At 43.0% G+C, this 19,411-nt stretch overlaps 1 protein-coding gene across 1 annotated transcript in view; it reads left to right on the top strand.

Annotated features, from left to right (window-relative positions):
- UBE2D1 (ubiquitin conjugating enzyme E2 D1) overlaps positions 1-7,237 on the top strand; it is a 31,286-nt gene extending 24,049 nt beyond the window's left edge. Inside the window, exons 4-7 of the mRNA XM_080937905.1 lie at positions 1,712-1,789; positions 2,770-2,875; positions 5,543-5,636; positions 6,343-7,237. Of these exons, the coding sequence (XP_080794031.1) occupies positions 1,712-1,789; positions 2,770-2,875; positions 5,543-5,636; positions 6,343-6,388 (324 nt within the window). The 3' untranslated portion in view covers positions 6,389-7,237. The remainder of the gene's footprint in view (positions 1-1,711; positions 1,790-2,769; positions 2,876-5,542; positions 5,637-6,342) is intronic.
- Positions 7,238-19,411: the final 12,174 nt, after the last annotated feature.

Below are 19,411 nucleotides of genomic sequence, written 5' to 3' on the forward strand. Positions count from 1 at the left end.
GACTGTCTGTCTTATCACTGGCCCCTCCTTGTTATCTGTCTTTGTCCCTCCACCTGAGAAGCAGCAGTGACAATGAGACGGGCTTTTCCTTTCCATGAACAAAATGCTAATAGCGAAAGAGCAGGCGCTTGGTGAGAACACTCGAGCAAATATCCTTCCCGAATGGCCTTACATACTTCCCCTGGGATGCTTTATGTACTCAGTCATCTTTTTGAAATCGTTTGCCTTATAATCCCAACTGGGGGAAAAATGATGCTGAATTTCAAAGAAGAGTCCCTGGGGAATTATCCTAAATGACTAAATTAGTCTATGAAGTTAAGAGGGGAGAGTGCAGCATATTCACCTAGCAGCTTCCAGAAAGCATGTAGTTCTTTCGGTTTGGTGTTCATTATCTGCGGGAACCCTCAAAGCCCCCCATCCAAAGGTTTGCGTCCCTATCAGAGCCGTGGCCCCTGAGGCATTTCTCAGGTGAGTCACTTGTAGCACTTGTGACTTGTTGCTTTGAGTGCCCCTCGTATTGCAGCGGCACAGACAGGCTTCTGTAACATCTGTCACTCGACTCTCCATGGGACCATACTTCTTTGTCACTTGCTTGCATTTTTTTTTTTTTACATTTAATAAACTAGAATTAAGCAACGTAGTAAGACTAATTAGACAGTACTGTCCTCCAATCTTCACGCAGAACTTCAAGGACTGAAAGAATGACAGATCTGTTTTTATTACCCATGATGCATTCCAGTAAATATGAAGGGATTAAAGTACAATTTGACGGGGTTGGAGAGATGTCTCAACGGTTAATAGCACTCACTGGCTGTTCTTCTGGAAGTCCTGAGTTCAATTCCCAACTACCACATCGTGGCTCACAACCGTTCATAATGGGATCCGATGCCCTCTTCTGGTGTGCGTGATAATATCATAGTCATACACATAAAACATATGTATGTATACAGTCATATACATATATTTTACAAAAAAAGTAGAATTTGGGATATATTTTGCTATTTTTGTTTTTTCCCCCTTAATCTTTCTCTTTTTTATGTATATTTTGTGTGCATACATATAACACACGCATATACACATCCATATACACATGCATACACACATATACATACACATACATTAAGCAGTGACCAGGCCTTGCTAAAATTGATTCTTAACTCAACATATCACAAATACTGAATTTATCCAGCTTGGTTTTGGAGTGTTATCTTCTACAACATAAAGTACGAGCAAATGAATATTGAGGTAAATTGTATAGTGGTGCGTGGGTAACCCTCTTACTTTTTCTCTTTGGTTGTACCTGTGTAGACATTATAACTTAATATTTGGAAATGAAAAGGGCAAGTATTACTTGTAACCGTCTAAAGCCAGTGGTGACCGCTCTAGAGAATCCTTCTTGCTCACAGCAGTCCTCGTTGTGTATACCGTGTGGTTCCACGATCTGTCTGGTTCCATCACGCTGCTGTGCGCATGCGCGTCTGCCTTCCTTTGAACTTGGCGGGCACCTTGGGTAACTTCATACCCGGGAAGGGGCCTGCTCTCAACGTAAATTCCTTGGCGCAAGGATCATGGTTCTTTGTTAACAAGCTGATACTAGTGGAATTGTGAAGAAGATGCATCTCCTTCGCCCTGTTAACTCCCGGGGCACCGTTCAAAGGGGTTGAGTACCTGCCGTGGCCAGACTCTGATGCGTCCTCTCGTGTAATTTCAGCCCGACAGCGCCTATCAAGGTGGAGTCTTCTTCCTCACTGTCCACTTTCCGACAGACTATCCCTTTAAACCACCAAAGGTATTTATCCTGTGACTCTTCTGCCCCATAGCAGGGATCTTTACTGTTTGTCTGGAGCTGGTCTTATGCGACAAGAACTCCTTCGCCGCCTCTTCTGCCTCCTCTTCCTCTTCTTTTTAAAATTTATTTTTATGTGCACTGGTGTTTTGCTTACATGTATATCAGTAAGAGGGTGTCAGATCCCTTGGAACTGGAGTTACAGAACTGGTGTGAGCTGTCATGTGGGTGCAGGGAATTGAACGCGGGTCCTCTGGAGAGGTAACCAGTACTCTTAGCCACAGAGCCATCTGTCTGACCCTAGAATACTCTTTCTTAGTCAACTATTTTCCTATAACTGCTAGGCTCCTGGGCTTTCCCTCCTTATGAGATATGAGTTGTTTGAGATGTTTTTACAGTCAAAAAAGCAGACCTTTCCATCCAGGGTGTTACCTTTCCAAAGCAGACCCGGTTTTCTTTCTTAAGTATTCGGTGAACGTATATTGAGCACCATCACGCCCCCTCACAGTGAGAGCCACAGTGGGGACACTGGAAAGCAGTAGGGGATGAAAACACATTTTCTGAGGTTTAAAATCCAAAGAGGAGGCGAGTGGTGAGGGTGTGAAGGAGGGGAAAGGAACTAGGCAAAGAATGATAGCACTTTGAAAGCACCCAACTTAAAATCATGTGGATGACGTCACAGGACAGCGGCTCTTCCACTTCCGCCCTGACAGACTCCGTGTCCTGTTTATAGATCCAGGTTTCCTTCTGGGTATGACTGTCAGTCAGGTTTAAGAGGAGTGTTCAGAGGTGTGATGAAAGCCAGAGTGACACTGGAGGAGAAAAGGGGATTAAACTAAGTTGGTCTCCTTCGAATTCCCAGGGGTTGAGCTGCATGTACCTCTGTTCCAAAGCTGAGCACGTTTTACCCTCGAGTGGATCGGGTTCTGTTTGTTCCCGTTTGTGGCAGTCAACACACTTCTTTTGTTCCGTTTTATCCTTAGATTGCTTTCACAACAAAAATCTACCACCCAAATATAAACAGTAACGGGAGTATTTGTCTTGACATCCTGAGGTCCCAGTGGTCGCCTGCTTTGACTGTATCAAAAGGTAATTTTGTTTCTCAGATTTAAAAATAGGCATGGGGGGTGGGGGTGGGAATTGTGCAATATCTAGGGACCAGAGTTGAAACAAACTTTTTAAAACAAAACACCTCAACCTGCTGTGCTTTCTCCTATTGTGATTTTGCTTTGTCTAGTAACCCTTCAGTCACTCTGGCTTTTAGTAAACTTTGAAGTTCAGGCAGGGTTGGGGGAAATGAACGGTCCAGCCATCTAAAATGAAAACAGAGATTTAAAATACTGTAACTAAGGGCTGGAGAGAAGGCTCGGTGACTACAGGTGTACACTGCTCTTTGTTTCTTTTCTTTTTATAAGCCTGTGTGTAACTTTAATTTTTTTCAAACCTTATTTTTAATGATATTTTTAAAGATTTACTTATTTTATGTATATGGGGACACTGTAGCTGTCTTCAGACGCACCAGAAGAGGGCATCAGATCCCATTATAGTTGGTTGTGAGCTGCCATGTGGTTGCTGGGATTTGAACTCAGGACCTCTGAAAGAGCAGTCAGTGCTGTTAACCACTGAGCCATCTCTCCAGCCCTATACTGCTCTTTCACAGGACCTGAGTTAAGTGTTCCCAGCACCAGACTTGGGAAGCTCACAACCACCTGTAACTCCAGCAGCAGAAGACCCAGTCTTCCGGCCCACACCTGATTAAAAATGGAAAACAAATCTTTAAAACTTGCTAGAGTAAGGAATTTTCTAGTAAGCCTGTTGAGAGTTGCACTTCTGTCTTTACAAGAAAAGCAAGAGCTATACCAGTGAAAAGGTTTTGGCTGTCTCAAGGTGGGGGGCAGCAAACAGATCTGGGGACTTGTCCCATTCATTAAAGTGTCTCTTAGCAATTAAGCCAGTCAGGGGTGGTGCCCACCTTTAAATCCCAGCATTCCGGAGGCAGAGGCATGTGGATTTGTGAGTTCAAGGCCAGCCTACAGAGGTCTACAGAGTGAGTTCCAGGACAGCCAGAGCTACACAGAGAAACCCTGTCTAGAGAAAACAAAAATAAGAAGACATTAAAAAGAAATATCAATTAAAAAGGAAAGGTATATTTTGTACTGCAAAGTGATCCTGTGCAGACAGCACTCATCTCTAGCTTCAATAACCATTAGCATCTCCACGATTGGCACCTGACTCGTGCTGATCCATGATGGTGCCCGCCCGTCCTTCCACGGTGGCCTCACCTCATTCTTTGCTGAACTCACAGATCCTTAAGACACCACCAGCAAATATCGTAGATGGTGCCAGCAAATTTTTTATTTTATTTTATTTTATTTTATTTTTGGTCTTTTCCCTCTAATAGAACAGAGCGTGGCAGTTGGAAGGAGCTGCTCGGGCTGCACATGTCTACCCCTGAAGTAACACTGTGCTTTTTTTTTGTTTTGTTTTGTTTTTATGACATTCACATTCAAGGTAGCTTTACCTTGCAAGTTTCACGAGGCATGAAACTCCTGGTTCCCTGTTTCTGCTTCCTGGGTGCTGAGATTACAGGCATGAGCCTCCATGCCTGGCTTTATTAGATGCTAGAGATGGAACCCAGGGCGCTGTGCACGCTAGGCAAGCTCTCTATCAACTGAGCGTTAGCTCAGCTCTATAGCTTGCTCTTAGAAGGGATACCTTTTCTTTTCTTTTTTAACCAGAAGCAAGGTTCATAGCTGTAACTGTTTCAAGTCTTGGGTAAAGCCAGAGGCCTTCGGGTAAATGATTTATAACTGGTCATTTTTCTGACCTAAAATGTTTGTGTAGCATCCTTTCAGAAAATCTTTCAGCAATGAACTCACCAAAAAAGTGAGCAAAGGAAAGACTCTGTGTATAGTTATTTAGATTGTTACAGTTTTTCTTAGAACGGTGTCACAAAACGGCTCCATCCTTAAAGGGCCAGTGTCACTTAAAGAAATGGTGGACTGCAAAGTGCTCAGTGCCTAGTTGCTGATGCTGTGTCTTTCTATAAAAAATAATTAGGGAGCTGGAGAGATGGTTCAGCAGTTAAGAGCACTGACTGCTCCTCCAGAGGTCCTGAGTTCAATTCCCAGCAACCACATGGTGGCTCACAACCATCTGTAATGGGATCTGATGCCCTCTTCTGGTGTGTCTGAAGACAGCGACCGTGTACTCACATACATAAAATAAATTGTTGAAATTGATTTTAAAAAAGAATGAGTATTGTTAGCTTCTGGAAACTTTGCTCTGAAGTCCAAACGGTTTCAGACTCGTTCCATATATAAGAGCCTCACTCAGGGAGTGATCTGACAGACATGCAGGCAAAACGCCAATGCACATGAAATAAAAAGACAGAAGTTTTAAAAGTGATGTTTAGCTACCGACTGAAGTTAATAGAAAATGTAACCCTCAGGTGAGTTTTTTTATTTTAGCAATGCTGTTTGGCTTTTTGTTGTTGTTGTTTTTGGGGGAGTTGTTTGGTTTTGTTTTTGTATGTTTGGTTGGTTTGGGGGGTTTTGTTTTGTTTGGTTTGGTTTGGCTTGGTTTTTTGATAGGGCCTCTGGCTTGTCAAGGCACCTGTCACCTAGCCACGCTCCTGTCTCGGTGTGTTCCTCTCCCCTTCCACTTTCCTTTCATCCAGTGTGGTCATGTTTAGCTGTGTACATTTTACAACGTGGCAGCAGCATCGCCTAATGGAATGTTCTCTCTCCAATCCAGTCTTGTTGTCCATATGCTCGCTGCTCTGTGATCCTAATCCAGACGACCCCTTAGTACCAGATATTGCACAGATCTATAAATCAGACAAAGAAAAGTAAGTGTTTGCTGCTGTGCACTTCCTGGGTGTGTGCATTTCAATAGAGTTTGCCACCTGTCTCTGATGGTTGAAGTGTATTTTTAACTGCAGGTTTTTTTCTTTCCCCCAGTAGACTTTTTTTTTTTTAACTGTCTTTTTTTAAAAAAAAAAACCAAAAAACAAAAGAAAACCAAATCTCTTTCTTGGTTAGTGTATAGGTTTAATAGTACAAGCTCGGTGTCTGAGCTGTGACCTTGTTATTTCTAGCTGCTAAATTAAACATGGAAAGCATTTATCACTGGAAACCACTGGCCATTGTTTCCAACCTTTCTCAAAGGGGAAGTTATTTCTCTGCCCATACAGGCTGACCTCACCTTCAAACTACTGCGTCCTCCTGGTGCACGAGTTCTCTTGAATCTTGGAGATGCCCCTCCCTCTAGATCACCTTCTATATTCTATTTGATGTCATATGTGTGTCACATATATGCCTATATACATATACACACATATATAATTTAGATATACCTTCACGAAGACTGCTCAAGAGTCTAGAAATTCAAAAGTCGTCTGTTTTGGCTTTTATATGTGCAAGCATTTGTGCTACCCACCTCCCCCCAAACTAAACGACAATCCCCATGAGGAGGCAGAAGACCCAATTCTGAGTGGGCAGAGGTTAAATGGCTGTGTTTTTAATCTCTCTCTCTCTCTCTTTATATGCCTATAGATACAACAGGCACGCAAGAGAATGGACTCAGAAATATGCAATGTAAACCTTAGAGCACTTCCACTCGTACCAGAGTACGGTAAAATCTATGTCTTTTCCAGCGTTAGCAGTAAGTCGGGCGCCATTTGCCGTGTCCTTTGTTCCACGAGCCCTTTGGTTTTTACTCATTTTAAGTGTGTTTATGAAGCAAGACAAAACAAACTTCCAAAAAAAAAAAAAAATACCCTTGAAACTCTGCTGAGAGCATTTAGCATTTTGTGCTCATTGACGAGGACGTTTATTTCGGTTTTCCGAGACGCTTGGACCCCAGCATCTCCAGCAAGATCTTCGACGTGACTGAAAGGCAACCAGACGTGCTTTTCCTTCTCTGAAACGTTTCCTCACGAGAAGCACTGCACATGCTCTCCAAGATGTTGACACTTTTACAAATCTGAATTCAGATTTCATTCGTTAGCTCACTTTATAATTTGTATTTTTTTACTGTATAGACTAAATATATTCTATGTCAACCCCTGACTCCCCCCCCTCCACCCATGAACAGTATTGAAACCCCCAACAGCCGATGATGAATTAACTGTTGCCCCTCCCCTTGTCTTAGGATATACTGTGGGTTGAATGCGTATTTCTTAAACCGGAACTGATCTGCACACTGTATTCTCAGTATACTGATTAGAATGGAGAAACACTTGTTTGGGTTTGATTGTACTTGACTTAACTTTATTGCAATGTGAATTAATTGCACTGTTAGGTAGGAAGGTGTGTGACTTTATTTTTTGTTGTTGTTGCTCTTCACGTTTGACTTTTTTTTTTTTCTGTATAGGCAATATTCTATTGACACCTTTTACAGATCTGACTGTAGCCTTTTCCATATAAATAAAATGCTTTTTCTACTATCCGTCTTGATGACTTAATGCAAAAACCAAAACTGAGCTGTTCTTAAGGATCAAAACCTGTGAACTGCATGAAAACTAGCTGGAAGATGGGAGTTTTTAGGTTTTTTTAGTTTGGGGATTTTTTTTGGTTGGTTGGTTGGGTTTTTTTTTTTTTTTTTTTTTTTTTTTTTTGCATTTAAAAGAAATGTTTTTACTTATTTACTTGGGGGTGAAGATCAGAGGACAACTTGTAGGAGCCAGTAGGCTCCTTCCACTACCTGGTTCTTTAAGGTCACATCAGCCTTGGCAGCAAGCACCTTGAACCCCTGACCACTTCACCTCTGACCTTGGCCTTTCTCTTAAGCACTAACTGCCTTTCCCATAAATGTCATTGCAGCAGGTCAGCGCCCTCTTTATCAGACTGTCTGCTGTGAGGCGGTTTACCTCAACCCCTCGTTGCAGATGAGAATTTAGAAGCTAGGGTTTATCCACACCTAAGATGGGTTATTGTGAATGTCCCGGATGGAGTGTGGGCTTATATTCCCTACCCTAAAGAACAGTCTTGATGGATCTGAAGAGCCGCCAGGCTGGCTTATGAGAGTGACTCTCCGTATGGCTGCCATGACATTGCTTGGCGTTTTGAAGTCTGGAATCTCTAAAATAGAATTTTCATGCCACCACAATTTGAAAAGCATCTGTCTTTACTATATGTTTTCAACCTTTTTTTTTTTTTTTGAGAAAAGATACTTCCATTTTTATAAATTGCCAGCTAAAGATGAATTTGAACAAGCAAGTTATATGTCTAGGTTTTTAAAGGAAGGAAGTTCGATATTTGAGGTCGGCGAACACGCAAGTTGTCCTTGGTTCACAGGCACGTCACACAGGAGTGTCGGGAAGACCGGCAGTAGCCTTGATGAGGGCAGAAGCGATGTAAACAATTAAGAATCTGATGGGCATACTTGGCAGCAAAAGATTTAACTCCATTGTTATTTTATCAAGATTTGTTATTGCTGCCACAGAGGCTGTCCTCTTAGGAAATATAACTCCGTGAGCGGTTGTAAAATAATTGAATGAATTTCGAGATGGATGTGGAAGGGAACAGTCTTCGAGAAACAGAGATGTTAATTAATGTCTTGAAGTAGCCATCTCATGAACAAAAACACACGTCACTATCTGTTCAGTGTAAGCTACATGTTTTCTGAGGTTGGGTGTTCTCATATCTATATATGTATCTATATATGTAATCTATAGATAGTATCTAGTGTATTTTGAAAGTAAGAGATTTGTCTTCTTATCTTTTATTTTAAAAAAATTCCTTTGTGCCAAGTATGGTGGACCTACCTTTAATCTCGGCACTCAGAAGGCAGAGACAGGAGGAGCTCTGTGCGTTCAAGTCCAACCTGCTCTACCTTCGTAAGTTCTAGACCAACCAGGGCTATAGTGTAAGAGATCGCATCCCCAAAACAAATAAAAACTTTTTTTCCCATTTGTATGGTATTAATTTTTGGAAGTATCCTTGTATTTTCATTTTAAAGTTCTTTTTTAAGTGTGTGCATGTACTTGCTGGTCCCAAGGAAGCCAGAAGAGGGCAGCAGGTCTGGAACTAGAATTATAAATAGCTGTGAGCTGCCCGGTGTGGGTGCTGGGACCTAAAGTCTAGTCCTCTGCCAGAGCAGCCAGTGTCTTAGTCACTGAGCATCTCCCTATCCCTTCTCTGGTTTTTTCTTTTACGGCTTGAAACTTGCTTTAAACCCGTTTGTCTTTGCTCCCATCCAGACTCCTCAGGGGTGAACACAAAGTTTTCAGTGACTAAAATAATTCGTACTTTCCAGGGACGAATAGACCAGCTCACCAAATGGGTCCGTCATTCTTGCTTAATACTAACACGGAACGTGGGTTAAATTTTACAACTGTTTTTTTCAGGGACCCGGGTGATAGCCCCGTGAATAAAGATGCTCACTGTGAAGCCTGATCACTTGAGTTAACATCCCTCAGACCCACCCGGTAGAAAGAGCCAACTCCCAAAAGTTGTCCTCTGGACTTCCCCAAACCCCAAAATATGTAAATATAGAATATTATAAAGCATAATTCCACTCGGTTTTTCATAAATTAAACGTGGATTTCATACTGGATTCACGGAATCCCATAGAGTCTTAGGGAGCTAGGGTCTCTGTATTTGACGTCATGATGCTTCCAGGGGGTCGGGAGCCTGGGAAGTGGACCTGTAGGTATTTCTAAATGGCACACACACAGGAAGTGGTGCTACCTCCTTTCTATCCCCCTACCCTCTGCTGTCTCATCATCCTCTGGTTCCTGGAAGACCAGCCTCACTCACATGCTTGGGTAAGCTGAGCTGGTTTGCTTTCCTTTGCTTTGAGACCTCTTTGCAATCCTGCCACTAGGCTGCACCTCAGCATCTGCTTATCAACATAAAAAAAACAGTGACTTGAACGCACATACAGAACATGAGGATGGCCTTAAACTTGGGTCCTCTTGCATCTACCTACCTTCTAAGTACTAGGGTCACGGGTTTATGAGGCGTGTGTGGTAGAACTCATGGCTTTGTGGATGCAGGTAAACGTCCACCAACGGAGTCACACTCCTGGCCTTTATTTTGCCACAATACAGAATTTCTACATGGTGGATAAATGCTTTCATATGGGGCTGTACTGCTACCCAGTTCTCTGTGCTTGAGTTTTTGTTTTGTTTTGAAGATGGAATGACCAGAAGATTAATTTCCTTCCCAGATTAAAGGAGACTTTGCCTGGGAAGTGTTTTATGAATCTGTTTACTGACCATCCGTTTGCACAGGGCTCAGTTTCTAGTCCAGTTGATGATGTCTGAAAATTTGATCTCCTGTAGGGTCACAGCCCTGTTACACTGTTACACTTTTAGGACAAGCCCTGGGCATCGAGCCTAGGGCTTCTTGTACACTTGGCAGATAACCTGTGGCTGAGCAAAGCAGGCCTTTTATAACCCTTTTCTGGTTCTTCAGTTGAATTTTACAAATGAGGCACCTGGTAGAAATGCATCTGATTTTATTTATTAAGACACTGTCTGTAGTTAACCACTCGTTTTAGTGGAGGAGTGTAAGAACCTTGTCTGTTTCTTTAAAAATCACATTTATTCGTGTGTGCATTTGTCCAGATCAAGGAACCACATGAGGAGATCTGTTCCATCCACCATGTGGGTCCCAGGGATTGAACTCAGACTTGCTCGAAGCCCCTTCACCCACTTAGCCATCTCGACACCCCTCTGTACCCTCTCTAAGCTTGTGGTCAATAATCCTTCACCAATGACTTTTGGTGATAATGATTGAGAGTTTGGGTGGTAGAAAGAATTTCTAGTGCAGTACTATTTTCTTCCAAAGATCTGTTTTTGTTATGTCTTAATTCTGTGTATGTGTGCATGTGCAAATGCAGGTGCCCAGAGGCCAGGACACAGTGTCAGGTCCCCTGGAGCTGGAGTTACAGGTAAGTGTGAGCTGCCCTATGTGAGTGCTGGGTCCTGAAAATATCAATATTAGATGTTTTGTAAGATATAATTTATTTTAAAACTTACTTCAGGGGGCCTGGAGAGATGGCTCAGTGGATTAAGAGCGCTAGCTGCTCTTCCAGAGGTCCTGAGTTCGAGTCCCAGTAACCACATGGTGGCTCACAACCATCTGTCATGGGATCTGATGCCCTCTTCTGGTGTGTCTGAAGAGAGTGACAGTGTAACTCACATGCATAAAATAAATAAATAAATCTTTAAAACAAAACAAAAAGTTCAGTTTTAAACACGGGTCCTGCTCTCGTAGAGGGTTTGCTAACCTCTCTCAGTTCATCCAGAAACTTGTTAGGATAACAGTGTGATTGCAGCTACCAGTTCTGGAGCCTAGCAGTTCCCTTTCCCACAGAACTTACTTATTACGAGAAGCTACTACAGTGTCTCAAGCTGAGGGCGAGAGCTCAGGCGAGACGAAGCCTGGCTTTGGGCAACCGGAGCGTTGTGAGAGATGGAGAGGGGAAAGTAGAGCTGTTGACCGCACACAATGCTCCTTACAATTGCTCCGCCATCTCTGCTGACCTGCACGAGGCTCTGTTCTTCCCAATCCGACCCCTCCGTAGTGGCGTCATCAATCAGTCAGTCAGTCCTTCTCCCATCTGTTCTCTGCAGCAGCCCCCCTGCCCCCCCCACCCGTGCCCTCGCACACACTGTGACTTGCAGCTTTCCCTTTTCTAGGGAGCACCCCACGCTTTCGGCACTTGACAACAGCCGTTCCAGTTCCAAAGTCACGTGCTTTTGGAAGCCATCTTCTGCTCCCCCAGGCAGACTGGAACAGATGGGCCTGGCCTTAGTCATCTTGGTATTTTTAGAACTTAGCACAGTGTCCAACATAGGCCAGCCTGTCTTAGAAACGGAAAACGTTATTTATTTATGTATGTATTTATTTATTTATTTATTTATTTAATGTATGTGAGTATACTATTGCTTTCTTCAGACACACCAAAACCGGACATCAGATCCCATTATACATGATTGTGAGCCACCATATATATAGCTGCTGGGAATTGAACTCAGGACCTCTGGAAGAGCAATCAATGTTCTTAATCACTGAGCCATCTCTCCTGCCCACCTTTTAAATTATTACATAAAATAATGTGTTAATAATACATTTTGGAAAAACCCACTAATATATGTAGTAAAAATAAAAACTGTCAACTTGCTTCTTCTGTACTTAGAAGCACCAGTGCCTCAACCTTTTAATATTCTGTACTTTTAAAATTTTCTTTTACTTTTTGAGGTTATAATTACCTCCCCTTTTCTCTCCTTTTCTTCCCTCCAAATTCCCATATACCCCTCCTTGCTCTCTATTTTTCATTAGTTATTGTTAAATATACAAATGCACACACACATATACATACACACACATCCATGTACACATACATACATGCACACATACACACATATACATACATACACACATTACATACATACATATATACATACCTATTCTTAAATCCAGAAGTACAACCTGCTCAGTTGGTATAATGTTACTTCTGCCTGTACTCTTTCTTAATGCCTGGGCACCCATAAAGCCAAGTCTTATTAAGGAAATCATGAAAATTAAGAGCTTAGATAAAAATGCCCTTGAGGTTACACAGTGATTCTGGAAAATGCAAAGGAAGGATGGGACGAAATTCGTGATGCTGTGAAGTTGACTCAAGGACAAGGACTGGAGTTTGGATCCCCAGTAGCCGCACTGTATTATCCCAGTGCTGAGAATGGGGAGACAGGAGGATTCCCAGTCAGTCCAGCCAAAGTGGTGAACTACAAGTTCAGCAAGGGACATTGCTTACAAAAATAAGATGGACACTGAGGAAGACATCTGACATCCACTCATTTTTGTATACACACACACACATATACATACACACACATACATACACACACAAACACATGCATACACATAAATGCACAAACATATACATACACACAAACACACATAACATAAGCACACATACACACAAACATACATATACATATACACACATGCACAAACACACACACACACACATTAAAGCTAGAGCCTCATGAATTTGCTCATACCATGCACACATTGTATATAATATCAATTAAAATCAGCAAACTATACTTTTGGAGCTGGTAATTTTGTTTAAGAGCTGCTGATGCAAACGATAATCCTGGCAGATACGGCTCTCTGAATACAGTAGGGAAAAAACAGAACAACAGCAACAAAACTAACCAGCACCTTGCAGGCTTTGTGAAACCTTTAGTGGTGTGTTATGTAAAGTGCTTGGGCACAGGGTGAGCAATAAATCCTTGTCATTGGCATCCGTGAGGCACTTGCCAGAACACAAGGGCAGACAGACACAGAGGCTGGGTTAGCTTATTAATAGCGTTATTACATCAATGTAACCATTATGGATTTCTCCCGATCTTTAAGTCAGCGTCCAGGAATTTTCTGTAATATGAATTCTGGACCTGCTCATCTTTTTTGCTTCTGTCTCCTGCAGACTCGGACAATTGACTTCGAGATAGAAAACGCTGTTATTTGTGCTGTTTTTTTTATTTTTGGCTGATGTAGAGACAGCCGGTTCCATTAATCTTAGGTTTCCTATCCAGTGTGTTCTGGAGAATGCACACCCCTGTCATCCACCTATTATAAGGCTTAGGACATGCTGGGTGATGGCTCACACCTTTAATCCCAGTGCTCGAGAAGCAGAGGCAGGTGAATCTCTGAGTTCGAGGCCAGCCTGGTCTACAGAGAAAGTTACAGGCTGGCCAGGGCTGCACAGAGAAACCCTGTCTCAAAACCAAACAAAAACAAAGACTTTGGACACATCTAAAACTTGGGAGAGATGGTTGGTGGTCCATGGAGCCGACTTCTTCCATCTTAGTCTGTCTGTAAGGCAGCTACGAGTCTTATTCGACTCACCACACATTAGTTTTACATCAATGCAGTTAAGTATCATATTTTCCTATGTGCCTGGCACCTTTGCTCAGGAATGAGCAAGACTCTTCTGTGGGGAGTGTGTCTGCTTGTTCATTTCCTTTCCGTCACTTGTCGCATTGCATTGACTTGGCACACTTAACTTGTTTAGTTATTCACCCATCAAGGCATATTTCGACTGGGTCTGGGTTTTATCGTTTGAAGAAAGGCTTGATTGAATGTGTATAAGTGTTTTGCCTGAATGAGTGTTTAGTGCCCTGCTTGCATGTTTGATGCCCACCAAAGTCAGAAGGGGCATCGGATTCCCTGGAATGAGTTATGGGTGTGGGTTCTGGGAACCAAACCTAAGTCCTCTGCAAGAGTAGTAAGTGCTCCTAACCACTGAACCACCCCTCCAGCCCCAGTTGTTTCCGGTTTTTATCCTTTATGAATAAATCTCTTAACACTGTCAAAAAGACAGCAAAGGTGTGTTTATTCTTAAATGCACTATAGGAATTACACTAGACTGATTTGATGTCCCCTCAGTAATTAAGGCTGCTTGCAGATTTCGTTGTCTTTGGGACGTTTCAGAAACTCAGTAGACTAGGTAGGAACTGGTAACACCAGCAGATCTTCTCTCTGATCTATATTTTCTTTCTCCTTCCTCTTCTCAACCTTTGGTTTGCAACCTGTCTAGGGAGTCCAGTGACCCTTTCACAGGGGTCACTAAAGACCATCAGAAAACATGACTGATGAACCACAGAGATCACTTCTCAGAAGCCATCCACCCACCCTTTTTTGTTGTGGGGACCTGAGATTCACCAATTAGACAAGACAGGTTGGTAAGCAACACCAGGGATTTTCCTGTATCTGCTTCCCAGTGCTGAGACTATCTATGAATCACGTGCAATGGTCACATACAGGTACTGACTGAATTGAGGTCCTCATGTTTGTACTCCAGTCCAAGTAGTTACACTTATAGCTTTCCTGTGAACAATCCTATCCTCCTCCCCCAACCAGAGGATGACAGTTTCTACCCCACTGGTCTGTTATTGCTGCCAAATGAGTTTTGCAAGCAGTGTTCAGAGTATTCTGTATTTCTAGAAATATGTCTTCCTTTAAGTCAGAAAAAGCATCTATTTATTATGTTACATCTGTTGGGTTGTCATATACATTGGGTTCACTACATTAGTAGATAGTCCTACGTGAGCTCTCTGTGAATATCTTCTGGAAGCCAGAATTGCACATACACCCCCCCACCGCCTTTTCAGACCCAAGCATGCTTGTCTCAAACAAACTTATCCCTTGTTCGTGGATGAACTGCATCCTTCCCACCAGCTCTGTGACAGAGAACAGAGCAGAGAACCCAAGAGTAAAAACATTGCATCCTTGAGAGCCCTCTATTTCGAATAGATGGGTTGTTGTTTATGCCACGAAAGTGCCTGCAGTGGGAAGGAGGAGCCAGAAGCTCAGCTATGAGTGAAAGTTCACCACTGGGAACTCCAGCTGACTCCAACTTCCACAGCTGGCTTCTTTTTTGTTGATGGTCTTACTCTGTGTTGCTATTGGTTCTTCTCCTGGGAAGTCCCACCAGGAGACATTCTGCTCTGCCTGGGACTCCCAACATGTGAGCATGATAGATAGATGGATGGATAAATGGATTAGCATCTGCTCAGTTGTTTAAAATAAAGCCTTGACCTAGTAGGGAATGCTGGTTTCTCTTAAAAGTATTATTTTAGTAGATTAGCATGTGTTGCGGTGACTATTAAAATTTTTAACCTTTTATCCCGAGCTAGTGCCAGCACCATTAGGGCCACGTGGCACAAGCAGACAGGGCTGCTACCCTGCCACTCGGTCCACAAGCTGCCCTCTCCATGAGGTTCCTTAGGCCAGTAGTTACCATGCCTGGTGCACACACATCTCGTTCCACAGGCCCCTGTGTTCTCATTCTGTGTGCAGGCAACAGAGCCGGATCTGCACGCTCCAGCTGCCTCTCAGCCATTGCTTTCACATCCTGTCCTCCATGATCCGGTAAAATCAAGGTCTCAGAAACTTGTAATTTAGCAATTAGATTTATATGTTAAATTCTCAATCTGCAATACATCCAAACAATAAATTCACTACCAATTAATATATAATATAAACCACCCACCTAGACAAGATAAAATGGATGTAGTTCACCTTGATCTGGACCATCTAGTTTCCATCTGCCGGCTCCATCTAGATTCTCCACTCCTTCCTCCTCTCTCCCGCCTTACAAAAACTTTGTCCCCGCCCCACTCTCTACTGTCCAATCATGTGTCATCTTGACATCAACCTACACATGTGCTATGCAGTCACACTAACAATGTTTGGGGATTAATGGGGCTTCCTCGGGTTGTCTCTGCAGTTTGTGAGCCCCCAATTTGATGAAGTCACTTTTCTGAGGTTATTCTTTTATTATGACATTGTGCTCTGCTTAGGATCCTCTCTTGGGAGCTGCTGGCTTTGGTGCTCTGTCTCACACACTCTTGCTTTAGCAGGGTTTAATCTCCCACTGTGGCTAAGGTATTTCCCCATCATAATTATAGAAATAAGACTCTTTCATTTTAGGAAGATCTTTCCTTTTATGTGAAGACTATCCATGCACCTAACTCCATTATTCAACATGGAACTGTCCAGGCCTGTGGTCACTGGTGTTAATTACCAGTGCTACCTTATGCTTGACTGCTGTGCAAGTATCAGTTAAGCGAAACCCAAACCATCACGTTCATATACACAATCCCAAAATGTGCTTCCCATGTCTACACAGGACCACTTTTTGCATATAGAACCGCCCTTCGTAGACTTAATGTAGAGATCGTTTACTTTCTAGCTGTTTCCATGAACACAGTGTTTATTGTACTCTTTGGCTTGTTGGTTGTCCTTTGTTCTCTGTCACAGAGGGAGGGGTGCAGCCCATCCCCAGAAAACGGGCTTTGACGGACAGTTGGAGACAAACATGCTTGGGTCTGAAAAGGCAGGGGTGTCCGTATGTGCAACCCTGACTCCCAGAATAGATTCTCACTGAGCTCACACAGCACTTGGCAGTCGGCGAAAATGATAATTTTTAACAGAAACCATTGTTTCCTCGCTGGGCCAAGTTTTTAAACAAATGTTATTTTAAACAATTGGGCAGATGCTAATCTTTTCACATCCATGTTATCCATCTGTCCATCCCATCTGTCCATTCATCCATCTGCCTGCCTGCCTACCCATCCACATGTCTGTCCATCCGTCCACCCACTATACATCCATCCATCAGTCTGTCTATCCATCCATTCATGTATGTATCATCCATCTACCTTAATCAAATCATCAGCTGGCCATCCACCCATCTATCTGTCCACATATCTGTCTGTCCATCTACCATGCTCACACATATTACCAAAATCGGATTGGTTAAAGTAGCTTACTCCACAGAGATAAGTAGTTCAACGACAGCCCTCTGCATGACAGCTGCCGGTAGCTTCTTGGTCCACGAGGCTGGGATGTTCAGCAGACCCATCAGATGCTACAGGCCTGTTTGATTCCTGGAGAACTGTCAGTTACCAGTCCAACACTGGAAAGCCAGGAAGCTGCATTCTGACATCAGTGAAGGATGTCAGGAGGTGACAGCCACCAAGGTCCACACTCAGGTAATGGTGAAAGGAGACCAACACCCCCCCCCCCCCCCGGAGATCTCTGTGTGTCTGGGCTACTTGTTGGAAGGTGTTGCTCCCTCTAAAGCTCCCTGCTTTGGTTAACCTTTACTTAGAGGCACACTTCCATGCATGTCTAGAAGCATTTACACATCATGTGGGTGTGTGCTCGAGTGTGCATGTGTGTGTGTTCATGGAAGTCAGACGATAATGCCTCTCTCTCTCACTGAGCTTGGAGCTCATTACTTTGGCTGAACTGGCTGGCCAGCAAGCCCTAGGTATCTGTTTCCTCTTCCCCAGCTCTGGGATTATACGAGCACGTTGTCATGACTGGCTTTTTCACCTGCGGATGCTAGGGTTCCAAAGTCAGGTCCGCATGCTTGGGAAGCAGGTGCTTACTGAGCCATCTCTGTAACCCCATGGACTGATTTTTGGGGTAGTCCTTTTCTATTTCTACAAAGACTACATCAGTGGAATGGAAAAATCATTACTTTTGTTCACAGAGTCTTAAAATCCGGGTTTCAGTAAGACACCATGGTAGAAATGTCCTAAGGCAATGACTAGAAAAGGTTTGTGATCAGTGTAGAATTCGGGAACCATGTGGCAATGCACTCAGCCGGTCGGTGGACATAGAGCTGAAAGGGGAGATCTTGGTTACATAGATTACAGAAACTATGAAGCTATGACAGACAGAATTTGGCACAGAAGGCAGAATCTGGGGACAGGCTGTGCTAAGCTTGTTTTGGGTTTTTTGGGGGGGGGGTTTGTTTGTTTTAAGTAGATCTAAATGCAAACCAAAAATCTTATAGTTCAAAGACAGTGAAGTAATGCATCTACAAATAAAACCACTACAAGTCTATGTTCGACTTGACTTATAATGGCAAATTATTTTAGAAAGCACTGGACAGGGGATTAGAAGGAATTATTTCCTATGCAGGCCTCCATTTTAGCAAGGTGCTATACTTTCTTACTGCTCTGCTTTGGTGCCTTTATGGGAAAATGTATTTTTATACTTGTTTGGATAGACTTCAAGAGCAAACTAAACACAAAAGAGCTTGTTGCTGCTGTGACAGGAGGTTTGAAAGGACAAACCTTGAGTCCCCTTTACTTTCAAGAGAGAATGAAACCGGAAACAGCACTAAGCGTGAGCGAGCGTAGGAGAGGTTTTAGGGGGTGGGGGTGGTCTTCTGCGGTTTGAAGGAGACTATGTTTCAAAGCAGCAGAAAGGAATTAGACTCTCAGCTCATGTTTCACTACTAAGATTTTGCTTTCTTTTCAGAGGAAAAAAAAAGTACAGGTATGTAGCAGAAGAGCCTGTGGTTAGGCAGGTTCTCCTCTTGTTAACTCTGGCCCACCGGAGCTTGTGTATAAACCAAACTCTAGTACACAGAGCTCTATCCGCCTCTTCCAGAGTGCTGGGAGTAAAAGCATCCACCAGCGAGCGGAAGGATGAGAGAGTTATTTTAAATGTTACTTATGTATTACTTTAGTTTACTTTTGAAACAAGGTCTCTAGCCTGACTGAATTTACTTTGTTGACAAGGATAACCTTGAACTTGTGATCCTCCTAACTCAACTTCCCAAATTCTGGAACCAGAGGCCTAAGACACCATGCCCTGTTTATGCGATGCTGGGGAGAATCTATGCCAAGGGTTTTATCTGCATCTCGACAGGCATTCTCCCAGTTAAGCTAAATTCCCAGACCTTCAGCAACATATTTAACAGCTTGAAGCCCTTGGACATCTCTAGATTTTCCTAATCTTTCTTTTTTTTTTTTTTTTTTTAAAGATTTATTTATTTGTTTTATGTATATGAGTACATTGTATCTGTCTTCAGAAACACCCAAAGAGGGCATCTGATCCCATTACAGATGGTTGTCAACAGATGGTTGCTGGGAACAGATGGTTGCTGGGATTTGAACTCAGGACCTCTGGAAGAGCAGTCAGTGTTCTTAACCACTGAGCCATCTCTCCAGCCCTTTCCTAATCTTTCTTATGCCAATGCATTTTTAAAAAATCTGGCATTTGTAGGACACAAATTGCACACTAACCCAAGTCCATCCTTGTCATACAATCTCAGTGGTGTGGCCCAGGCAAACTCACC

Source organism: Micromys minutus (genome assembly GCF_963924665.1).
Source record: "Micromys minutus genome assembly, chromosome: 25".
NCBI lineage: Eukaryota > Metazoa > Chordata > Mammalia > Rodentia > Muridae > Micromys > Micromys minutus.